General features: G+C 42.1%; 1 protein-coding gene across 1 annotated transcript in view; it reads right to left on the reverse strand.

The window, feature by feature from the left end:
* Positions 1 to 1,989: 1,989 nt before the first annotated feature.
* Positions 1,990 to 20,127, reverse strand: part of GALNTL6 (polypeptide N-acetylgalactosaminyltransferase like 6) — a 507,998-nt gene continuing 489,860 nt past the window's right edge. The window contains exons 10-12 of the mRNA XM_076336517.1: positions 15,741 to 15,857; positions 8,329 to 8,478; positions 1,990 to 2,290 (exon numbers count right to left, since the gene is read on the reverse strand). Coding sequence (XP_076192632.1) covers positions 2,123 to 2,290; positions 8,329 to 8,478; positions 15,741 to 15,857 — 435 coding nt within the window. The 3' untranslated portion in view covers positions 1,990 to 2,122. The remainder of the gene's footprint in view (positions 2,291 to 8,328; positions 8,479 to 15,740; positions 15,858 to 20,127) is intronic.

Below are 20,127 nucleotides of genomic sequence, written 5' to 3' on the forward strand. Positions count from 1 at the left end.
CCTAGTCTGGTTCTGTGTACTGATAGCTAAACAAATCTGAAGTACCCTCATACGGTAGCCTTACTGCTTCCGTTCCTGAGTGCACCATATCTTCAAATTAAATTTAAACAATACCTAAACAAGCTCACTTATTTTAAAATCATAAAATGAGAAGTCTAACTCTATAGACACATTTCTTTCAGATTATTTGAAAGATCTCTTCACTAACTTGCAGCAATTGCTCAATGTATAGATGCATTTCACAATTTTCCAAGTGCATGCATCCTGAATGCTACAGGACCTCATTCCCCTCCTAAAAAGTTCCTATGACCTACAATTTGGGGTCTTAATCTACAACTACGAGGTGCTGCCATAAAATAGCACATAGTTATTGGTATTAGAACCACCCTCTGGATGCAATCAATGCTCTTTGTGCATAAACACAGCTTAAGGAGCAATAAACAAAACACAGCCACCCTACTCCCTCAAAACAGGGTAGATTGCACGTCACTGTTTTGGTTAGTCAGCTACCTCTCCAGCAATCAGAATAATCAACTTAATTACATATGATGTTTTTGGAAACTGAAAGCACTGTTACAGCCACTTCTTAGAGGAAATCCTGTGATCTATCTGCATTTATGGTGCTTTCATCTGTAAATTCACCTTTCAAGTAAAAGCAGGCCACGTACTTACTTGATATAAATTTATACTTGCTCTTACCATGAAAAATCCCAAACCAAATTATGTTCCACACATCAGTATTAACTGATTTCTGCTGAGAAGAACCATAGGCCCCCCAGACAAGTTTTAGAGGCCTCTCATGCCAACAGCTTGATGGGTCTGAGGGACACCACGGGCCATAATGATCATCAGTGTGACAGAAGTCTGTCTTACCCTGAATCGTGCCTGTGCCTGAAGTAGCAAAATATTGTAACATTTAACTTGGTTGCACTTCTTGTTTCCTCCATCATGAGATCTAGAATACCATTCACTTGCTAACTCTGGAAAGTTCATGTGATTTCCATCATGGATTTCAAAAACTCTGAAACCACCCAACTAGTTTCATGTCAATTTTTCTCTCCACTCCTACCCGTCAAGAGCACTGCAAGATCTCTGCAAGATCTTTTAAGCTGCACTGCAGGGAGTCAACACGCTTTTAGGTGATGGCAGTGTACCAACGTTAATTTGACTAACCTAGTTCAGCATGCAGTATGCAATTATTTCTTACTCTCCTGATGGTTTTTTTTTCCAGTCTATTTTCAGTTTAATTTATACTTTGGTAAGGATTCTACCTTTAGAAAAGATAGCTAGTCCACAAGCCTTCCCTTACGCTGCAGCTGATGCTGTTATATTTGTCACTGAAAAAAAAATCTCACCTTGTGCGACAATGGGATTTGAATCATAATTGCTAAATATATCATATATAGAAATTTGATTGCTTTACTTTTTTTCCTGAAGGGGGTAAATGTGAGGGCAAAACCTTACAGTTTATTTCATGCTTCACTACAGTGTAATTCTAGACCCTAAGATTTCTACCATTCCTATTTTGGTAACGAATGGAATGTAAAAGGGAGGTATTTAAAATTAATTGCAGCAGTTCTGAGGGTTAAACCTGCTTAACCCAACCTTTTATTAAGAGAATGTCAACAGAGCATATATCTTGTCTAGGGAGTGCTGGGACATCGTTATTCTTCTACCAGCATGTTTAGTTCTAAAACCTGGGATTTCTTCAGGTTCCTGTAGCCGTCATGCACACCATATACCCATCCCAAATTATAGTGTCTGTTCTGAGCTACTCACTACAGCAGGATTTGACCTGAGAAACTCTAGAGTTTTGTTTTACTTTATTAACTTGGAGTACTTTTAAACAGTTTTTAAACAATTTTTTTCCCTTGACCAGCAAGGGAATTTTCAGCCTGAAGTTCTCAGCAGCATCCGGTGAGGCTCTTGGCCAAGTTCTTCAGATACTGTACATCCACAAGGACAGCCTGCTGGCTCTTGCTGTGGCATTTTCTTAATCCTCAGAACAGATTTCCTGGATCTAGGAAATTTAATTCCTGACTCCTTCGACCCAGATGCTGGCAAAAATGTAGTCTGCAGTCTGTAAGTAATTGGGTGTGTTCATTTTTTTTTTTCTTTCTTTCTAGGAACTGGCCTTGCTGTTAAATTTTTCTAAAACAGTCATATTAATATGTTCAAAAATCCACTGTTGAGTTTCAGATAAAGGATCACATCTGTTCATGAAAATCTTCTTCTCGGCTGGGTTGCAATCTATGCAGCTGCTGCTTACCGGATGGAACAAAGTTTTGTCCTACAGGAATGAGAAAAAAATAGAATTAAGTAGCAAATGCCAAGTCATCGTACGTGTTCTCATTTTACAGAACATGGATTAACACAGCCCTATCTGAAATGATTTTGTGGTCTCTGTGCACTAACCTTGCGTAATAACCACAGCTACTATTAGGAAGCTGTAGAGAATGGAGTGGTTTTTTCCTCGGGTTATTATCCTTCACGAAATTGGGGATTCAAGAAAGAATCAGGAGGCACCTTCTGGTCTTTAACTAACAACCACATAATATAATGAAAAAATAGAATGTATTTTAAGAAACTTTGCATATCATGTGCTTCCCTGGATCCTCTTTAAATGTCTGAACCTGAAAAATGTTGGTTTTTGTTTTTTTTTTTTTTGTTTGTTTGGATTTGGTTTTGACAGTTTCTACTGTGCTTCTGGGCAGGAGGATCTGTAACAACCTGTCTGGAAAATGGATACTCTTAAACTTGAGGAAGATGTTAAAAAGGAGTTATTAATTGAAGTGGTGTAATGGACAGACAGAGCCAGGACTGTAAGAACCCAGTTCTCACCCCATGAAATGCAGACTTTGCCTATGGCCTCGGTAAGACCAGCCACTGAAATACGCTCGCTCTCCTAATAAGAAGGAAATCCTAACACTGTTTTAGCTCCCTATGGAGATTTTGGGAGGATAAGCATGGATTAAGTTGCTTTAGAAAGGATATTTATGATGATCAGTTTTATTAATTTTTACTTCACAAAACTGGAGCGAATTGTAAATAACCTGTGAATCTTTGGTAAAGCAGAGACTACCCAGACGAGCAACTGGTATTTGCGGGTTGGGTAGTTTCAACGTACTTAGTTTACGTAGGCAAGTGTTTGAGAGAGACAGATGTGGGAGTGATTAGACGGTTTGAAAATTTCCAGGGACTATGCATTTACTGTATCTGTTGAAATAAAATTCAGATCACTCTCTGTAAAACGTATCCAGGCTTTTCCCCTCCGTGCCAAACATGCCCTGCCAGTATTTTAATAGTAATCCAGGATGTGCCTGCTTGCCCAGTTTGCCAGAGAAAAAAAAAAGCTACTTGTCAAATTGCAATTGATTAAAAACTCACAGAAGTGCTCTGGGTGCTGAGCAACAATCGTACAGAAACTTCTCTTTAACTAAAAATACCCCACATTCAGAAAAGAAGTATGAAGACAAAAATAAATATTAACACAATAAACCAATAAGAAATACCAGCTATTTAAAAACACTTTTGAAAAAGAAAGGGGTTTTTTGTTTGGGTTTTTTTTTTAAATTTAGGAAAGATGAAATTGGTCGACTTTGGGGTTTGTGAAACACTGGTAAAGTACAATGCCCTTTTTTTATATTAACAGATGCAACAAAGAGCAAAGTCAAAAGCATCTCATGCTCTGGCAGATGTTGTCACATCTGCCTTTCACAAACACTGGTTTTCACCTCCAGCATCTGCCTTCTCCCCAAAACAGTGGGTAAACACACGCATGCCCAAGATTGTAATTCAGAGGGATGCCATCAAAGCCAACTGGACTAAACCAAATGGGTAGAGGCCTTTCTGTCATGCTCTGTTTTGCTCTACGAGGTGAGCAGGCAGGATGCTTCATCCTTCAAGAAGGGGCTAACTGTACCATGTACAAAGGGCTGTCGTGTCCTTACTAGGAGTTGGGCCTGCAAGAACTTCCAAGCACCCTACGGGGCGATGCAGGCACCTGTTTGCACCTTGCCAGCTCCTCCTGTCCTTCTGTGAGAGATTGATGGAGCGGCACTGCCCGAAACCAGGACACAGTGACTGTCCCACGGTCACCCCACCTACTGTGGGGCCACGGAGGAAGGTGGCATCTGGTTTTCCTTGTGTCATAGCTGGGCATGAGGATCAGCCAAGCTGTTAGGAAGCCAAAGCTGGAATACTAGAAGCTTTAATAGGATAGCTGGTACAAGAAGAAAGGAAACTGCTTCAGTACAAAAAGCGTGCTATGAAAAACACTCCAGCCTTTCCGAAGAGAGCTGGCGGTCTTTCTTCTCACAGAAATATCCAGGAGATGCAATTTTTGAGTGAAGCATTGTTGGTGCTTTCTTTTAGAAAGTCTGGTTATTAGGAAAGAAAAGCGTCTTTTAAGAACAGGGACACAGTTACCACTCTGGAAAAACTTCTGGCTGACTTAGCCACATATAAAGGCCTATTAATTTATCATCTCAAGCTTATGCTGACCTAAGGTCAAAGCCTGCTGCTCGTATGGATTTCAATGGAAACAGGCTCAGGACTTTAAGGGGTAACAGTTGCGTGCATCGCTGAGATGAACTTTCCAAGAGAAATATATAAATTCCTCTTTACACCAATATTAAAAAGCCACAAGAGCTCTTGTGGAGACTTTTCTAACATCTGAAAACAGCAGAGCAATTTTTTTTTTTTCTTCTGCATGAAGGCAAGTCTGAAGATTATTTGCAGAAGGAGAAACTTCTTCATAAGATAATGGGCCTCGTCAGTTCAGGGGGTTGGTAATGAGACACAGAGCCTTTCATTTCTTCTAGGTCACTGCTATAACTATGGCCAAGGTCAATAGCAACTGGAAGTCATTATCAGCTGGTGGCTGCAGTAGTTTATCTGAAATTAGTTGGTAGCCCCAGCGCTGTTTCAGCAGGACAGATGTCCATATGATAAAAGCCACTACCACAATGACATGTCTTCGGTTGTCTGAGGAAATAATCTATGTACCTACTGTGTGAAGAGTGAACTTACTCTTACAGTTTGTCCCTGAAGCTGTCAGGAGAGTATGAGCAAACCATGCTGTTCTGGGCACAGTTTTTGATGTCGTCAGTCTAGCATCTATTATAATCACTAGGCTTAGGGTAGAATCATAGTACAATGAAATTGATTTTGCACAATTGTTTCTTTTTAGAGACCTACTAAATCAGACCCCTCTTGGATACTTGTGCTCTACAAATAGCACTAATGGGACTAGAGCACATAAATCGAATCACGCTTTATCAGAACCAATGTATTACCTGTCAACCCAGAATGATGCTACATTGAAAACCAGAGGCATATCCCTTCACTGGGAGGAATGGAAATTTGTAGGCGCTGTTGATCTTTGGCTCTGGCATGCTTAGGAATCTCAAATAGAGTCAAGGAAATGGCTTTAGCTTGGGAAGCCACTATTCTTCCAACTCTCTAATAATTTCAAGTTATTTACATTTATCTATCTAATTTCTCCCATTGCTCCCATCATTGAGGGGAGCCCCATTATGGTATCAGTAATTTTTTTCCCAGTATTAAGCTCACTTTCTTCTATTTCCAACCCACAGTAGTGCTTATGGTGTTACTTGGATTCATTCTACTCCATCGCTGCTTACAGGGATTTCTTAAAGGTATACTTGGCTGTTTTATTACAGACCAATATTTTGGACTGGTCCTAAAAAACCTGATTACTTAATATCACAGACTTACTAGACTTTCAAATAGTTGCTCAGATGTAGTTTAACATGTAGCCGTATATGTGATTAGCAATATGGGAATAAGAATAGTTTTCTGACACATTGTTAGTGGTAATTTTGGTTTCATTCATCTGAAAAGTATCCAGTTTGCATACTCTGAGACTGCACTGCAATGAGAAACAAAGTGCAGGTAATGGGGATAAGCTGGAAATTTTTTCAGAAGAGCACTCCTTACCCAAAGTAAAATATTAATGTATTCTACTTGCCACTAAAATATTTAAGCTGTTTTTGTTTGCCAGTATCCAAATACAGGCTGTTAGGGTTTCTGTGCTATAAGAATATGGAATCTTAAAACAGTGCCTGGCTTCAAACTGTTTGCAGCACTTTGTAATCACTTCACAGCCCTAACTTCTTCTTACCAGTGGCTTGAGGATGCAAATGATCATGAGAAGAGACTCATCCTTAAAAGAACAAAAACCTCTTATTTTCTAGTTTTATAGGAACAGTATGACAGCATGGTAAGAAATGCTTCATATTAAGCATCTTATAAGATACAGACAAACAAGGTCATTTTTCCTAAAACATGGTAAGAATTATTGGCAAGATGGATATGTGACCATTAGGAAGCTACAGTGTCTGTAAGTGGTGCAGAGAACAGAACAGAGTTGCTGACCTGCTCTCTGTTTTTTAAAAGGAGGCACTTCTTGCTTAACCAGACTACTACTCTATTTATTTAGGGTGCAATTTTAGTAGCGTACCATCCTCTAGGTAAAGGGCTCTAGTACAGATGCAGTTAAACCGATATAACATCCTTTTCTTGTACAGTTTTTTTTTGGGGGGAAAACACTATATATCCTATTGCAAAGATGCTTTCAAAACTAGGTAAGGATTATATCATTAGGATTTTGGAGGCATAGCTGTACCACCAAAAATCTCTAATCTAAATCTGCCCTGTATCTGAGGAAATAGACTATGTGAAACAATAAAAAACTACTTACTGTGTAGCCAAACTAAAACTAAGCCTAAAGAAAACCATATATACATAATTCTGTTATTTCAATGCAGTTTCTTAATTTGAAGGTTTATGCAAACTAATGCTGTCAGGTTGGTATTACAGTTAAGTCTGTGTCAGTACTTCCATCATAACAAAATTTTGTGGTGTTTCTTGCTGAGATGGAAATGCCTGCCTTGCATTCAGAATTTTTATATGAGCCCTGTCAGCCTTCTGGAAATGAAAAATGAAGCTGTGCAGAGGATTTAATAGAAATCACACTGTGTATTTTTTCAAATGTCTTTTTTTTTTTAGTTATCTGCTGTATTCTGTCCACATCAAAGGTGATGAGCCTTATAGAGGGCAGCTCCAGGCCTGCATTTTGTCTTATGAACCGGCTACATTAGGCACCAATGAAGTGCTAAAGGTATGAAAGCTTCTTTCTTGCAGCTTGGGTAAGCAAAAAGATAAATTGGAAGGGTTTTGAAGCAAGAAGGTATTATTATGGCATTATAAAGCCAGATATGCAGCAATACAGCCATGACAATTTATGTCCTCTAAATATCTGGCCCATACCTTCTAACTTTATTACAGTTTCAGAGGGATTACACTTCTGGAAAATCTTGTGGTGGATCACCAGTTGCAACATAAATAGGGTAAAAAGGCACAGGATAATAAGTAGGGACTCAGAAAAAGGGTTGGGGCAAAACTATTTTTAATGGTTCTGAATTAGTTTTCTACTATGTATGATTTCAAACTAGAAAGCACTGTTGAGGTTTATCTGGCAAAGCCCAATCCCTGGCACTTTGGCCTCAGCTTAAGCAAGGTGGTGGGCAAGGCACAGTGGTCACAGAAAAGTGAAGGATGTGTGAGAGGAATCCTCAGCGCTTCAGAGACATGTATGTCTTTATCCTGCATGGAATACAGAGTTTATTAGTGAAATCTTTAATCAAGGCAACTTGCTGATTAACCATTTAAAAAACCTAACAACAACAACTCGGTAGCATTGCCAGGACTTTTTGCCCTAAATGAGGCTCTGACAGTTTCTAGCTTGACCTCCTGTTTCCAGTGATTTATAAAAATGGGCTGAAACTTAGCAGATCAAAGTAGTGTCTAAGCTGCTTATCTTTAATTTATAAACTCCTGCCTTCTTTGGGCTTACAGCAGTGCTTTTAATGTTGGGTTGGGGTCTTTTTTGAGGGAGATTTTTCTGCCACTTGTGATCTTTAAAATGTAGTAAAATAATAATGTTTAACTCATGAGCAGCATTTCTTGCTGCTGTCACATTGGATGAAAATATTTCCAACAGTGCCTCTGTTAAAATGACACAAGCATCTTGAAGCGCCAGAACGGTAAAACACCTTTCAGGGAACAGATCCAACACAGACACCCTCTGAGCTGGATCAGATCCATTTTCATTTAAATTTGACATAAATAGCTGAATGCTCAAAAGGAACACACTCTAGAGAGATTACCACAAAACTAAAATTGGAATAAGACTGGGTGGATTTTAAAACAAAATTTCTCTGGTGGGAAAACACAAGCCTGTGCTAAACTGAATATAGGCTCAAGGCAGCCTGAACCTCTGAGATGCCCCAGAGTGACTCCAACCTTCCTATAGCTCCAGTGCTGGTTTCCCTTCATCCCGTGACAGTCATACAGTGTGACAGGGCTACTGTGCGAAATGGCGTCGAAGCAGAACTTCCTGGTGTGAAGTGGCTCCCCGGGGCGAATGTCTTCTCTCCAACCAAAGGTGAAGAGCTAGAAAAACAATCAGGCAATATAATGATATATTACTAGTGAAAAACATTTAAAACCACACACAAAGCTTGATGCATGTTTCCCTAGTCTGCATATCCCAGCTGCTGGTTAAACGAGATCCTGCCTGTGTATGATTCAGTGATGCGAACTGCCTTAATTAAAGTGCATCAGCGGCGACGTGGAATATACCCCAGGAAGGCACAATCCCTATGGCAGGGAAGAAAACAATCTGGCGACACAGCACTGTGGAGAGAAGAGGGGATATGCTGTATCAAAGCTTTTAGCTACCCCAGTTAAAGCAGCACTCGTATGCACTAAGACTACAGCTACCTAGGACTCAGAAAGCCTCTGCTAGTGATGTTCCTCTAGCTCTCATTTGGGTCTGATGAAGCTACCTAGAGAGATCTTCCCATCATAGCATCTTTCCCATGTTTAATGAAGTTTCCTTCTGTTTATATGGGACACTGTTAGCATATCCTCTCTCGACTGTCTTTTTTCCCCACAAACAACACACGTTAAATGATCTTCATCTTTCTCCTGTGAAACCTGTAAGCTACAGGCAGCTTGTTAAAGCCCTTTTTCTCGCTGCCTGAGAGGAATCGTGGAGGCCCACAGTTAATAGAGGAATCCTTCTCAATCAGACACCAGCTGTCTGAAATGATGCTGTGACACTGCAGCCTTTCAATCATCAGATGAAGGTGACAGGTCTGACAGCACCAAATTTAAAGATGCAGAGTGCATTTTCCTTTCCCTTGCAGAAAACAGCTCGCAGATTGTAAATTGCTACCTAGAAGCTCTGCTGAGAGCTGTGAGGGGTTTTTTTTTCCCCCTTTTTATTTTGGTGTCAGGGCTATTCTTCGGCTTTCTCCATGACTTTTGATTTTCCATAGTATAAGTGGAAACATAACATCGAGAAAGTGAAGCTCTCTTTAAACAAGCAAACTTTGCTAGTGGAAACTGCTTAGCTGTGATGGTTCTTGTGGAACTGCACTCAGGATCGTCACCCGGAGAAGCAGCTCCCCATACTGTGCTCAGACTGCCTCCAGCACCGCAGCTACCTCATCTCAGGGTCGTTTCGGTCCTAGCACCCCGCTTCCTGCAGTGTGTACATTCCCTGACAGAACCAGTATCTACAAATCCAGACTGAAGCTTGGTGTCGTATGGGTCTGATCCTGAATACTTCTGTTGCATTTCCCAGATTTTAACCCTTTCGTTATGATAGCTATCTTCTTTCCATGGTCTTCATGAAAGATACAGCTTTTAAAAATACTCATCTTCAATGCTGTACCATCCTCCAAATGCCACATTTGAGAGGTGCTACTGTTTTCCTCGGCCTGCAGGCACAAAATACAAGCATATATCTGAATATTTGCCTTTTTTCGTGTGTGTCTCACTGTAAGCCCTTGTTCTCTCAGTTAGCTGCTGTCACTCCCAATTTACTTCTGTATTATAGGTTTTCTAGACAGCGTTTTCTTAGTCTGCCCCTGTGTCCTGCTTATTTCTTCTTTCCCCCAGAGTGCGTTTTTCATTTATCTGCAGTAAAATGCAGTGGACAGCTTTAACTTTATTTTCAAACCAATTCCTGCTTTTTAAAAGGTTAAGTCTTTTTCCATTCTTCTTCATGTTTCTTGGAAGCAGCATCATGGACTCCCTACAAAGATAACATATTTCACAAGCAAACTGAGAAGTAAGATTTGGTACAGAAAAAAGCTACACTGCTGCTTCTTTAGAAAAAGAGAAGCCTGATATGATTTTCCTATAAGGAAAAAACAACAAAAGCCATTTCCTTTCTCTTACCCTTTACCTTTCTACAGCTAAGTAATAAACCTAGAGCTCAAAGCGATGAATAACAAATACCTACAGCAATGGCATGGAACAGTGGTTCTGCGATATTCTCACTCTCATCACTACTACAAGAGAAAGATCCTCTTGCAGGACCTTCCTCATCTTTCCCAGTAGGTGGCTCTCCAAATTTCTCATTCTGTGCATGACTGGTGAGCTGAAGGGCCAGTTCCTGCTGCTCTCTGGACCTTGGCCTGAGGACTACTACCCCACTGAATGCATTGGTACACCTGAAAGAGCTCAAGCCAGCTTTTAAATCAGATCATACTGATCCAGGGTATCCCTTTGCCCTTTCCACTCCTGTGTGGTTTCTGAAGACCGCCAGTGCCATGTCCTGTTTGAAAGTCAAGACATGGTAACAGATAGGGGTTTTTTATTCCCTTCCACTGAAAACCAGGATCTGTGTAATACTAGATCGCAATGTTTAGACTAGCACAGATTCTTCTTCCTCTTTCTTAGCTTCCTGTTTTGTAAAACAGTTTCATTTTAAAATCAACAAGTACGTCTTCTCCCTAGTGACGCTATTATAAAATCAACCTTGTTGGGACAGAAACACAGTTTTAGGACTAGGAGGGAGAAGAGAAAAAAATTGATCAGAAAAAAGGTTATACTTCTCTATACACCCAATTAATACTAAAATCTTGTACTTACAGATAAAATTTGAAGGCCTATGATCCTTCCAGTCTCATCATTCTGTGCTATCCTCCATTATACAGCAAATTCTCTCTAGTTAACGCTAAATCTGGCTGATATAAAAATTATCTTTCCTCTGCATAACGTGCGACAATGCTACATGTTATTAGCTGAAGTCTTGAGTACATAATGCTCCGCTTTGCCACCACCTGTCACTTCGGATTTTGTTGTTCCTTTAACCTAAGCATACCCTTCATTCATTCCTGCCTGCTTGTTGATTTGAAACAAGGCTGCACCTAAATTTCCAGATGCATTATTAACAAACAGCAGGCTGGCTCTTCACCTTCAGTCTGCGGGGCTGCTGTTCACTGCTCCCTGCTGGACCCAAGAAACCCTCTGTCCTGGCTCGGTGGATGCTCAGTATCCTCCACCTTCTCTCATACCACAGAGCCTGTAAAACATGGCCCCATCCTCTGCATTTGCAACCAAGCAACCCCTCGGCCCTCATGCTTTAGCTTTTCATGCAGCCTAGCCCTGTCACGCAGTAACTGGGGAAAATACAGCTTGTCAGCTTCGTTTATAATTGGCACAGGGCCTGAAAAATGATTGCCTCATACAGCCGTTGGCTTGGGACTATCTATAGGACAAAGGCCCTTTTGATGCCATTAATGCTTTCCAGTCTGACAACGTTGTTTAGTTACTCGCTGCCTGGCTGGGGTCTGTCAGCTGGCATTGTGCTTTGACTGCGGCGTTAGATTTGAGCAGACAACATGTGCCCGGCACAAAGAGGAAACGCCATGTGTCAGAACCGGGCTCTGACTTGAACTATACCTCCAAGTAGAGAAGAAAGAGCTGGGCAGGCTGTATGGCTACTTGTTGGGCCATGTTAGAGACGATGCCTGTCCACCTACTCCCTGGCCAGGCTGGGGGACTTGAGGAGAGAGTGATGCCTGTCATTTTCCTTTGCTACTGGTTATCAGCCCAGCGGAGCCCCACTTTCCCCTGAAGCCAGAAGTTAGCTCTGGGAAGACAGAGGTGGAAGAATGCCGCGACATGCCATCCTCCTGCTCCTTTCCTTCCCCTCTGTTTTTTAATTCTGGGGAAGTTTCCAGAAACCACAGTGACACTCATCCTCGCTTCCCACCCTTCTCCCATTCACCAGAAAGCCTGCAAGTGCCCCACAGACCTTTTGTCTGCTGTTTGCCCACTGGGGCTTGTACAGCCCTAGTGTGGAAGGTCTCCTCCTTCTCCTGGGGGCTGCTAAAGGGCTGCACCCCCCTGCACGGCTGCTGAGACTGTCCGCTTTTAATTCCCGACCTTGTAATGTGACATGAATCAAGTGGCACAGAGGATCGTATCTCTGTCTAGAGTCAGCACTGACACATGCTGCACTGATCACATCAAGCTACTATATTTTGCCACTGAACTCTCTGTAAATTTATACCAGAAGTTACAAGACCAGCTCAGTGTCAATCCATGCTATTTGAAATATGATAATAAAATGCTTGATATTTTCATTAATACTGCTAGTTTCTACTGGCAGTAGAAACTACTAGAAATCAAAACAAACTCAAGATACAAGCAATAAAGAGGAGCTCTCTGAGGGTTGGTCAGGTGTTTGGCAGTTGTTCCCAAACACTCCTGAACAAAGTTAATCTCCATAGCTTACTGTGGTGCAAGTGGAAGATCATATCTGTCCTCCTCGGGAGATGTTTCATTAGACTGTGGTCTTACATGCACTACAGGTAATGTTCCTGACCGTTTGGGAGCCTTTGGGATTGAGTACGGAGAGCTAGTCAAGAAATTTCTGCCAAAATATACCAATCTAAAACATGCTTTTGTAGGAATTTTTTAACTTCTATCAACTGTCACCAACACAGAGAGAGATTTTGCTTGCCAAGTTGGAACTTGAGATTTTGCCCTGCAGGTTGCTGGGGGGGGTTACAGGGCACGGAGGTGTTGGCTATGGCTGGAGTAGTGGAAGCCCAGGTGCTAACACAGTGCACATGGTTCCCCTCATGTGAGCTGAGGGAAACTTCAGGAAAAAGGGGGAAAAGGATGCTATCTTGTTTCTGAAAAAAATCCCCCAAGCCCTGCATCACCAAAATGTTTTGACCCTCTAAAATTAAGAATTTTCAGAATTTCTTTTCTAGAGGAAAACTGAAAGTTCTCCTCTGGATGAAATATTTTGCATATACTGTAATTTCCTATGAGATAGAAATTCTGAGTTTTAGCCAGGTCTACTACCTCGTTCACTTCATCTTTTAGTTTATAAGTTTCTGTAATTCTTTCTTTCTCAACTGGTATCTTTAACATCTGTAGCTTGCATAAACTCACCCTTGAAATCTATCAGCCAGATGAACGTGTCTCCTACCAGGAGTCTGAATACTTGAGTAAAATTAGTTTCTCTTTGTTTCTAAACTAATCCAGAAACCAATAGGATATTACCACTACTAAAATTATGCAAATAAAAAGTTGTCCTGCAATACAGTAGTAGATGTTATGCCAGGTCTTTATCTGGTAAGGTAAGACACAAAATCATCTTTCTTCCAAAACGCCTATTTTCTAGTTTTAGAAAATAAAGTTCCTTTCTAGGAGAAAGTTTACTTACATTTATTTCTTCATTATAACAAATTCCATTATATTTTTATATATGTTATTTATATCTATAAATACATTATGACTTTATTTATTTATTGCCCTAATTATCCTCTAAAGATTCTTTACCCCTTCTCGCATGACTTCTAGGATTTTGATTGACGAGTGGATAAACTATCGGTAACTGTGTTCCTGTCAGTGGGAAGAGCCACCTTCGAACGCGGTGCTCCCTCCGGGGGAAAAAACCCGCACAAAAAACCCCAACAGACGAGTCGAGACCAAAGAGACGAGGCTGCTTGGAGGGTCGAGCAGTGCAACCGCTGCTCGTTCGTTAGGCTGCCGTCGGGGGGACGTGCGTTCCGCTGGTCCGGAGCTGCCCTCTGCTGCCCGGCTGCCGCCTTGCAGGCCTGCAGCAGCCGCAGGAGGGGGAACGCCCGGCCACGGGCATCGCCCCCGCCCCTCCTCGGCAGCCCTGAGAAATCACCGAACTGTTCAGCCAACTGGATGAAGTGGCTTGGCTTGGGTCTTGGCAGACCCTTCCCGATGCAACCGTACCGCTCCGGTGGGAGCGGCGTCCCTGCAGGGAGAAGGTATGCGCTGTTCCACGCCCGCCCGGCAGAAACAATTCATGCTGTCCCTGGAGCGCACGTCAAGCGCGGATACGCTTGAGGCTTCCTAGTTCTGGTTCTGCGCTCTGAGGAGCTGGTCGGCTGAACTTCTTTCGTGCTAACTTAACCCTATTTATTTTAATGAAGTCACTTTTCATTATTACTATAGAATGAGACCTTTACATCGAGTCTGATCCCAAACGTCGCAATGCACCGGAGTGCACTGAAACACAGATTCCTCCCCATCCTTCTCCCTTTGCGTCCCTTCCCCTTCCTCACAAGCACTTACTCTTTCAAAGGATATTTCAAGTCTCCCTTTTCTCTGCTTTCCCTGCTAAATTTTTTTCTTCTCTCACCTTTTCATCCAGTTTTCTTCCCTCCTTTCTCTCATATCTCTGGCAGCCTCAGGACTCCCTCCCTTCTTGAGGAGGGTTTGGAGCTCTTCAGGTTTGCAGATTTTAAAGCCAGAGAGCACTGTGATGATCTAGTCTGGACCATAAAACTTCCTTCAATTAATTGCTTGAAGTACTGGATGTCTTTCGTAAACAAAAGGGGATTATATTTATCTCGTCTTGGCATCCTATCACTGTGCTACAGCTTTGGTAGCTACGTGAAGAAGCCTTCTTTCAGCAACTTTCTTTTTCCCGTGTTGGCACTTACCTAAATTGTGATCATCCTTCAGCTTCTCCGTTTCATTCGCTTGCACCTCTCCCCCTGCATTTCTCAGTATCCTCAGAGAATGATTTCTTGACCTCAGCACTTCAAATACACCTCAGAACTCCTCTCTCATGAGCTTTTAAGCTTTTACAAAGTGCCATGTGTGACTACCAGGTCAATTTTTCTCCTCAGCATTGGGAAGTTTTTCTAATCTGGGACCTTGCCCTGTGAAAGGCACGTTCACTAAAATTGTTAATAAATGGTTAGGTTGTACTTTTCATCTGGATTCTCTTTGCTCACTCTGGCCAGACCCACAGCCTGTGGGTCATGATCCCTTTCCTAAGGCACTCACAGCCACAATGAGTACAAATCAGAGCTCTTTTCCTCCGTACTCCTGAAAGGTAATGTTTTTCTACCTAACCAGCCTAGATAAAAGCTTTTTTTGAGTCTTTATCATCCCTTGTCTTTGTGAAACTCTTCCTTTCTAGCTTTTACCCATTTATCTCGCTTATATCTCGTATTAATTTAAAATATAACCGTTTATTGAGCTTATTGAGATGAAAGCAGACAACCACTGGAGCTTTACAAGCCCAGGTACTATATTTAAAATATTTTCCGGTAACTGAACCAAAATCAACATGTTTTCATGACACAGCGGGGGAGAAAGGGGCACCCAAAAGCTCTTTGGGCATTGCAATTCCTTTGGGAAATTAAGACGACTATACAGCCCAGGTGGTCGTTGGAATTTCTGAGGTTATGTTAAAGAGCACTTTGTAAAAGCCATTAAGGTCAGCAATCATTCACAAATTATTTCTACACCCTGCTTTGCCTTAGGAAAAGGAGCAGCCCTCAGAGAAATGTTTGGAAACTGGAAAAGAGAAGCAACAATTTTACACTGCATTTCTCTTTCCACCGATAAAATACCTGTTCGTGTGACCACGTCCGTTCTGAGCCGTCCTTCACACAGGTGTCTAGCCTCAGCTCAGTCCCTGTGGCTCCGTGTTTACTGTCCACACAGAGGTTGGCTGCCACGTTTCGAATCTGCAAAACCAAGCAGCAACATTTCACGTTAAACCAGGCCGCAGAATAGCGCTTCCAACATTACGGGGGTGAGCAGTTTAGCTCTCTTAGTTAGAAACTGAAGGGCTTGAGACTGACCATTAGTTATATAAAACTGGTGGAACTTACTTTTTACAGGGTAGAGAGCCACATCCTGGAATGAACTATTCTTTTTGTGAACAGCTTTAGAAGCAGCAAAGTTTGAAATATTCTGCTTAATCAATGAAAGGTAGGTCTGTATGAAAGATTTTCATGCAAAGAAACTAAGAGGGAAAAAAGTCTGAGAAGTTCAAAACTTGGTCTGACTGCTTCTTCCCTCCTACCAGAGCAAGAGAGATCAACTGTATTAAGAGGAAATTATTTCCGTATGAGTCTCTCACGGGCTTTGGAGCAATATTTCTTGAAAACTCAGGCACGCTCTATTCCAATGTTTGTTCTTACTTTGACACAATGACACTGTTGTAGAGAAGGTCACACACTAGGGCTCAAAGTGCATAAAACTGAAAAGTACTTAACAAATTTGTACTGAAACTGTGCTTACCCATGGAGGTTCCTTGTGCTGCCTGCATGCCTTCTGTAAACACTCCACATTGTAACTTATTCTTAAAAGGAAAATCTCATTTTTGACTGAAGCAACTGAGTAATAATTAATCTATGACTATCAGTCATACCAGTTATGTACCACTGCTGCCATGTATATTTATCTGGAAGACTGGGTTGAAAAGGAGTGGGTTGCCCACTGCCACCAAAAAGAGGAAAACCCCAAATTTATTTTGCAAATACATGCACATTCCTCCTTGAGTACCTTAGTTGGGGTATTTAAAAATCCTTTAGACACGTCCAGAATGAGGAGGATTTCTTAAAAAACTTCCCCTGTCAATGACATACACAGAAACTGCATAACCAAAGTCTGTGCACATGCATGGAGATGTGCACAAATTCTCTATGTGTAATATATAGAAAGCAGGTGCACATTTTGACATTCTGGCCACTACTTTGATCCTTATTTAAAGAAAAGAAAAGTTAGATGCTGAATGGAGATACAGTCGAGTTGACATTTGTATTTTTCCATGGGAAATATTTTAGAAGTCACTGTTGTTGCTGTATTACATTAGACAAATGTAAACATTGTCACTCTCAAATACTGCATACCTCACACACAAAAACAAGGGATGGAAAACTTCCCAGCACAGCACAAAACACTGCAAGGAGGGGCAATTCTCATGCTTGTAAGGCACAGGGGAGAGCTACTCTGCTCTTTTTCTCGTTCTGGAGGACTGGAATCGAGTCTATTCACCATGTTCTAAGAAAGATTTAGACAGATGGGAAAGCAACAGGAACTGGAGAAAATGTAAAAAACGTCACCTTGAGGAAAGGTTTTAGGAGCTGCATTTGCTTAGCCAAGAAACGAGCAGCTTGGGCAAATGATGGGAGCATCAGTTTGAGTGGTTGGCTCCAAGAACCTTTGAACCTTCACCAGCGCTCAGAGAATTATTCTTCTAAAACTTGGACAAGCCCAGTTCTAGGCTATTTTTCTTATTTCGATACAATAAAAATTGCTATAGATGAGGTAAAACACCAGCATTTCATACGCACAACCAGATGCAGAAACCCAGCACTGAGCCCCACAGTACAAAGGGTCACGTTAACTGAAAAAAAGGATGAAAGGTAATTAGTTCTCAACAACCCCGCCTTCATTTTCATATCACCCAGCAAAAGACACAGGAAAGAATAATGAGGGGAATAGATTTTAATTGTGTATTTTTAAAGTTTCATGTGAAATACCTACTCCAAGTATAATTTTTTCGAGAGTGTTCAATCAATTCTCAGGGCAGTTAAATTTACACTGTATAAATAAAGATTACTGGCCTAATAAAAAATTAAATGATACATCAGTTCTGCTCTTAGTGCATGCGAGCTAATTAAAATGGAGCTGCTAACAATCGCCATTAATAATTGGAGTGTATTTATGTGATTCAGAATTGTAAAATGACAGTGAATACACTCCACATCCAATGAATGCTTATTGGATTGAAGGGCTTGCATAATTTTGTCTCGATGGCATCGCTCCCTGTTCTCAGTCATTTGGACTATGCGGTAAATTTGTTCTATGCATTTCTGGGAAAGGTTTGAGCTGAAGCTACATTTTGTTCCTTCACTGCTGGGAAGTGTCTCCCCTGTTCATTTCCTCTCCTCTTCCCTCTGCTCCTGAAAGGTTTCCTTGAGGTAGTTTTTCCTCTGGTTTGTTGCAGCTTACATGTTAGCTCATCCTTTCTTTTTGTTTTATCCTTCCTTTCAACTGCAGAGAGGTCGTGGTTTGCTTTTCGTTTTTTTGTAATACAGGCATTTCAGTCAAGTCTGTGCTTTTGTTTTCTGGTGTTTCTGTGTGGCCTTGGCAGTTGCTAGAAATTGAACTGAGCCATCGTGCTGCTGCCAGAGCCATGGGGAATGTTCTGCCGAGCACCAGCACCACATGGCCTGCAAATCCCCTAAGATGCTTTCATGGAAGAAGGAAGGAAAACAGAAGCACAGCAAGGAGAGTCTTTTTTCTCATTTATGCATCAATATGCATTTGAACTGCCTTGTCTCCAGGCACTCACACAATGGATTTTGAATTTTTAAGGTTATGAGTTACAACTAACAAAGAAGTAGATAGGACTCCTAATACGCTCACATTTTCAACATTTCTATTTGTGCAATTGTAGAGACTGGGGATGAACAGGAGACAGATTTTATCACCCATGCAGGTAGGGCATTGAGTTGCTACATACAATGCTTATTTGCTCAACTTTATATAATGACATTTGTACACACAGGTAAGTGTATGCGAAAAGCATGCTTTCGAGGAGTCTGTATGGACTAACCAGGATGGTTAGCAGTGATCTTAAAGGCTGGTTTACAATCAAAGAAATTCCAAAAAAAGCATGGGACACTATATGTAAGTCATTATGCATATTTAATTCCTGAAATGCCATCCTAACACGTGTTGGGACACAGATACTAAGACTATGAATCATAGAATCACAGCATCATAGAATCGTTTAGGTTGGAAGGGACCTCTAAAGGTCATCTAGTCCAACCCCCCTGCCCTGGGCAGGGACATCTTCAACTAGATCAGGTTGCTCAGAGCCCCGTCCAACCTGACCTGGAATGTTTCCAGGGATGGGGCATCCACCACCTCTCTGGGCAACCTGTGCCAGTGCTTCACCACCCTCAGCGTAAAAAATTTCTTCCTTAGATCTAGTCTAAATCTACCCCCTTTTAGTTTAAAGCCATTCCCCCTTGTCCTGTCGCAACAGGCCCTGCTAAAAAGTCTGCCGCCATCTTTTTTATAAGCCCCCTTTAAGTACTGACAGGCTGCAATAAGGTCTCCCCGAAGCCTTCTCTTCTCGAGGCTGAACAACCCCAACTCTCTCAGCCTTTCTTCACAGGAGAGGTGTTCCATCCCCCTGATCATTTTCGTGGCCCTCTTCTGGACCTGCTCCAACAGGTCCATTTTTTTCTTATGCTGAGGGCTCCAGAGCTGGACACAGGACTCCAGGTGGGGTCTCGCCAGAGCAGAGTAGAGGGGCAGAATCCCCTCCCTCGACCTGCTGGCCACGCTTCTTTTGATGCAGCCCAGGATACGATTGGCCTTCTGGGCTGCGAGCGCACATTGCTGGCTCATGTCCAGCTTTTCACCCACCAGTACCCCCAAGTCCTTCTCGTCAGGGCTACTCTCAATCCCTTCATCCCCCAGCCTGGATTGATACTGGGGGTTGCCCCGACCCAGGTGCAGGACCTTGCACTTGGCCTTGTTAAACCTCATGAGGTTCACACAGGCCCACTTCTTGAGCTTGTCCAGGTCCCTCTGGATGGCATCCCGTCCCTCAGGTGTGTTGACCGTACCACTCAGCTTGGTGTCGTCTGCAAACTTGCTGAGGGTGCACTCGATCCCACTGTCTATGTCATTGATGAAAATATTAAACAGTACCGGTCCCAATACGGACCCCTGTGGGATGCCACTCATCACCAGTCTCCATCTGGACATTGAGCCATTGACCACTACCCTCTGGATGCGGCCATCCAACCAATTCCTCACCCACCGGACAGTCCACCCATCAAATCCATACCTCTCCAGTTTAGAGAGAAGGATGTTGTGGGGCACCGTGTCAAAGGCCTTACAGAAGTCCAGACAGACGACATCTGTAGCCCTTCCCATGTCCACTGATGCAATCACTCCATCATTGAAGGCCACTAGGTCGGTCAGGCA

The sequence above is a fragment of the Aptenodytes patagonicus genome, chromosome 4, assembly GCF_965638725.1.
Source record: "Aptenodytes patagonicus chromosome 4, bAptPat1.pri.cur, whole genome shotgun sequence".
Taxonomy (NCBI): domain Eukaryota; kingdom Metazoa; phylum Chordata; class Aves; order Sphenisciformes; family Spheniscidae; genus Aptenodytes; species Aptenodytes patagonicus.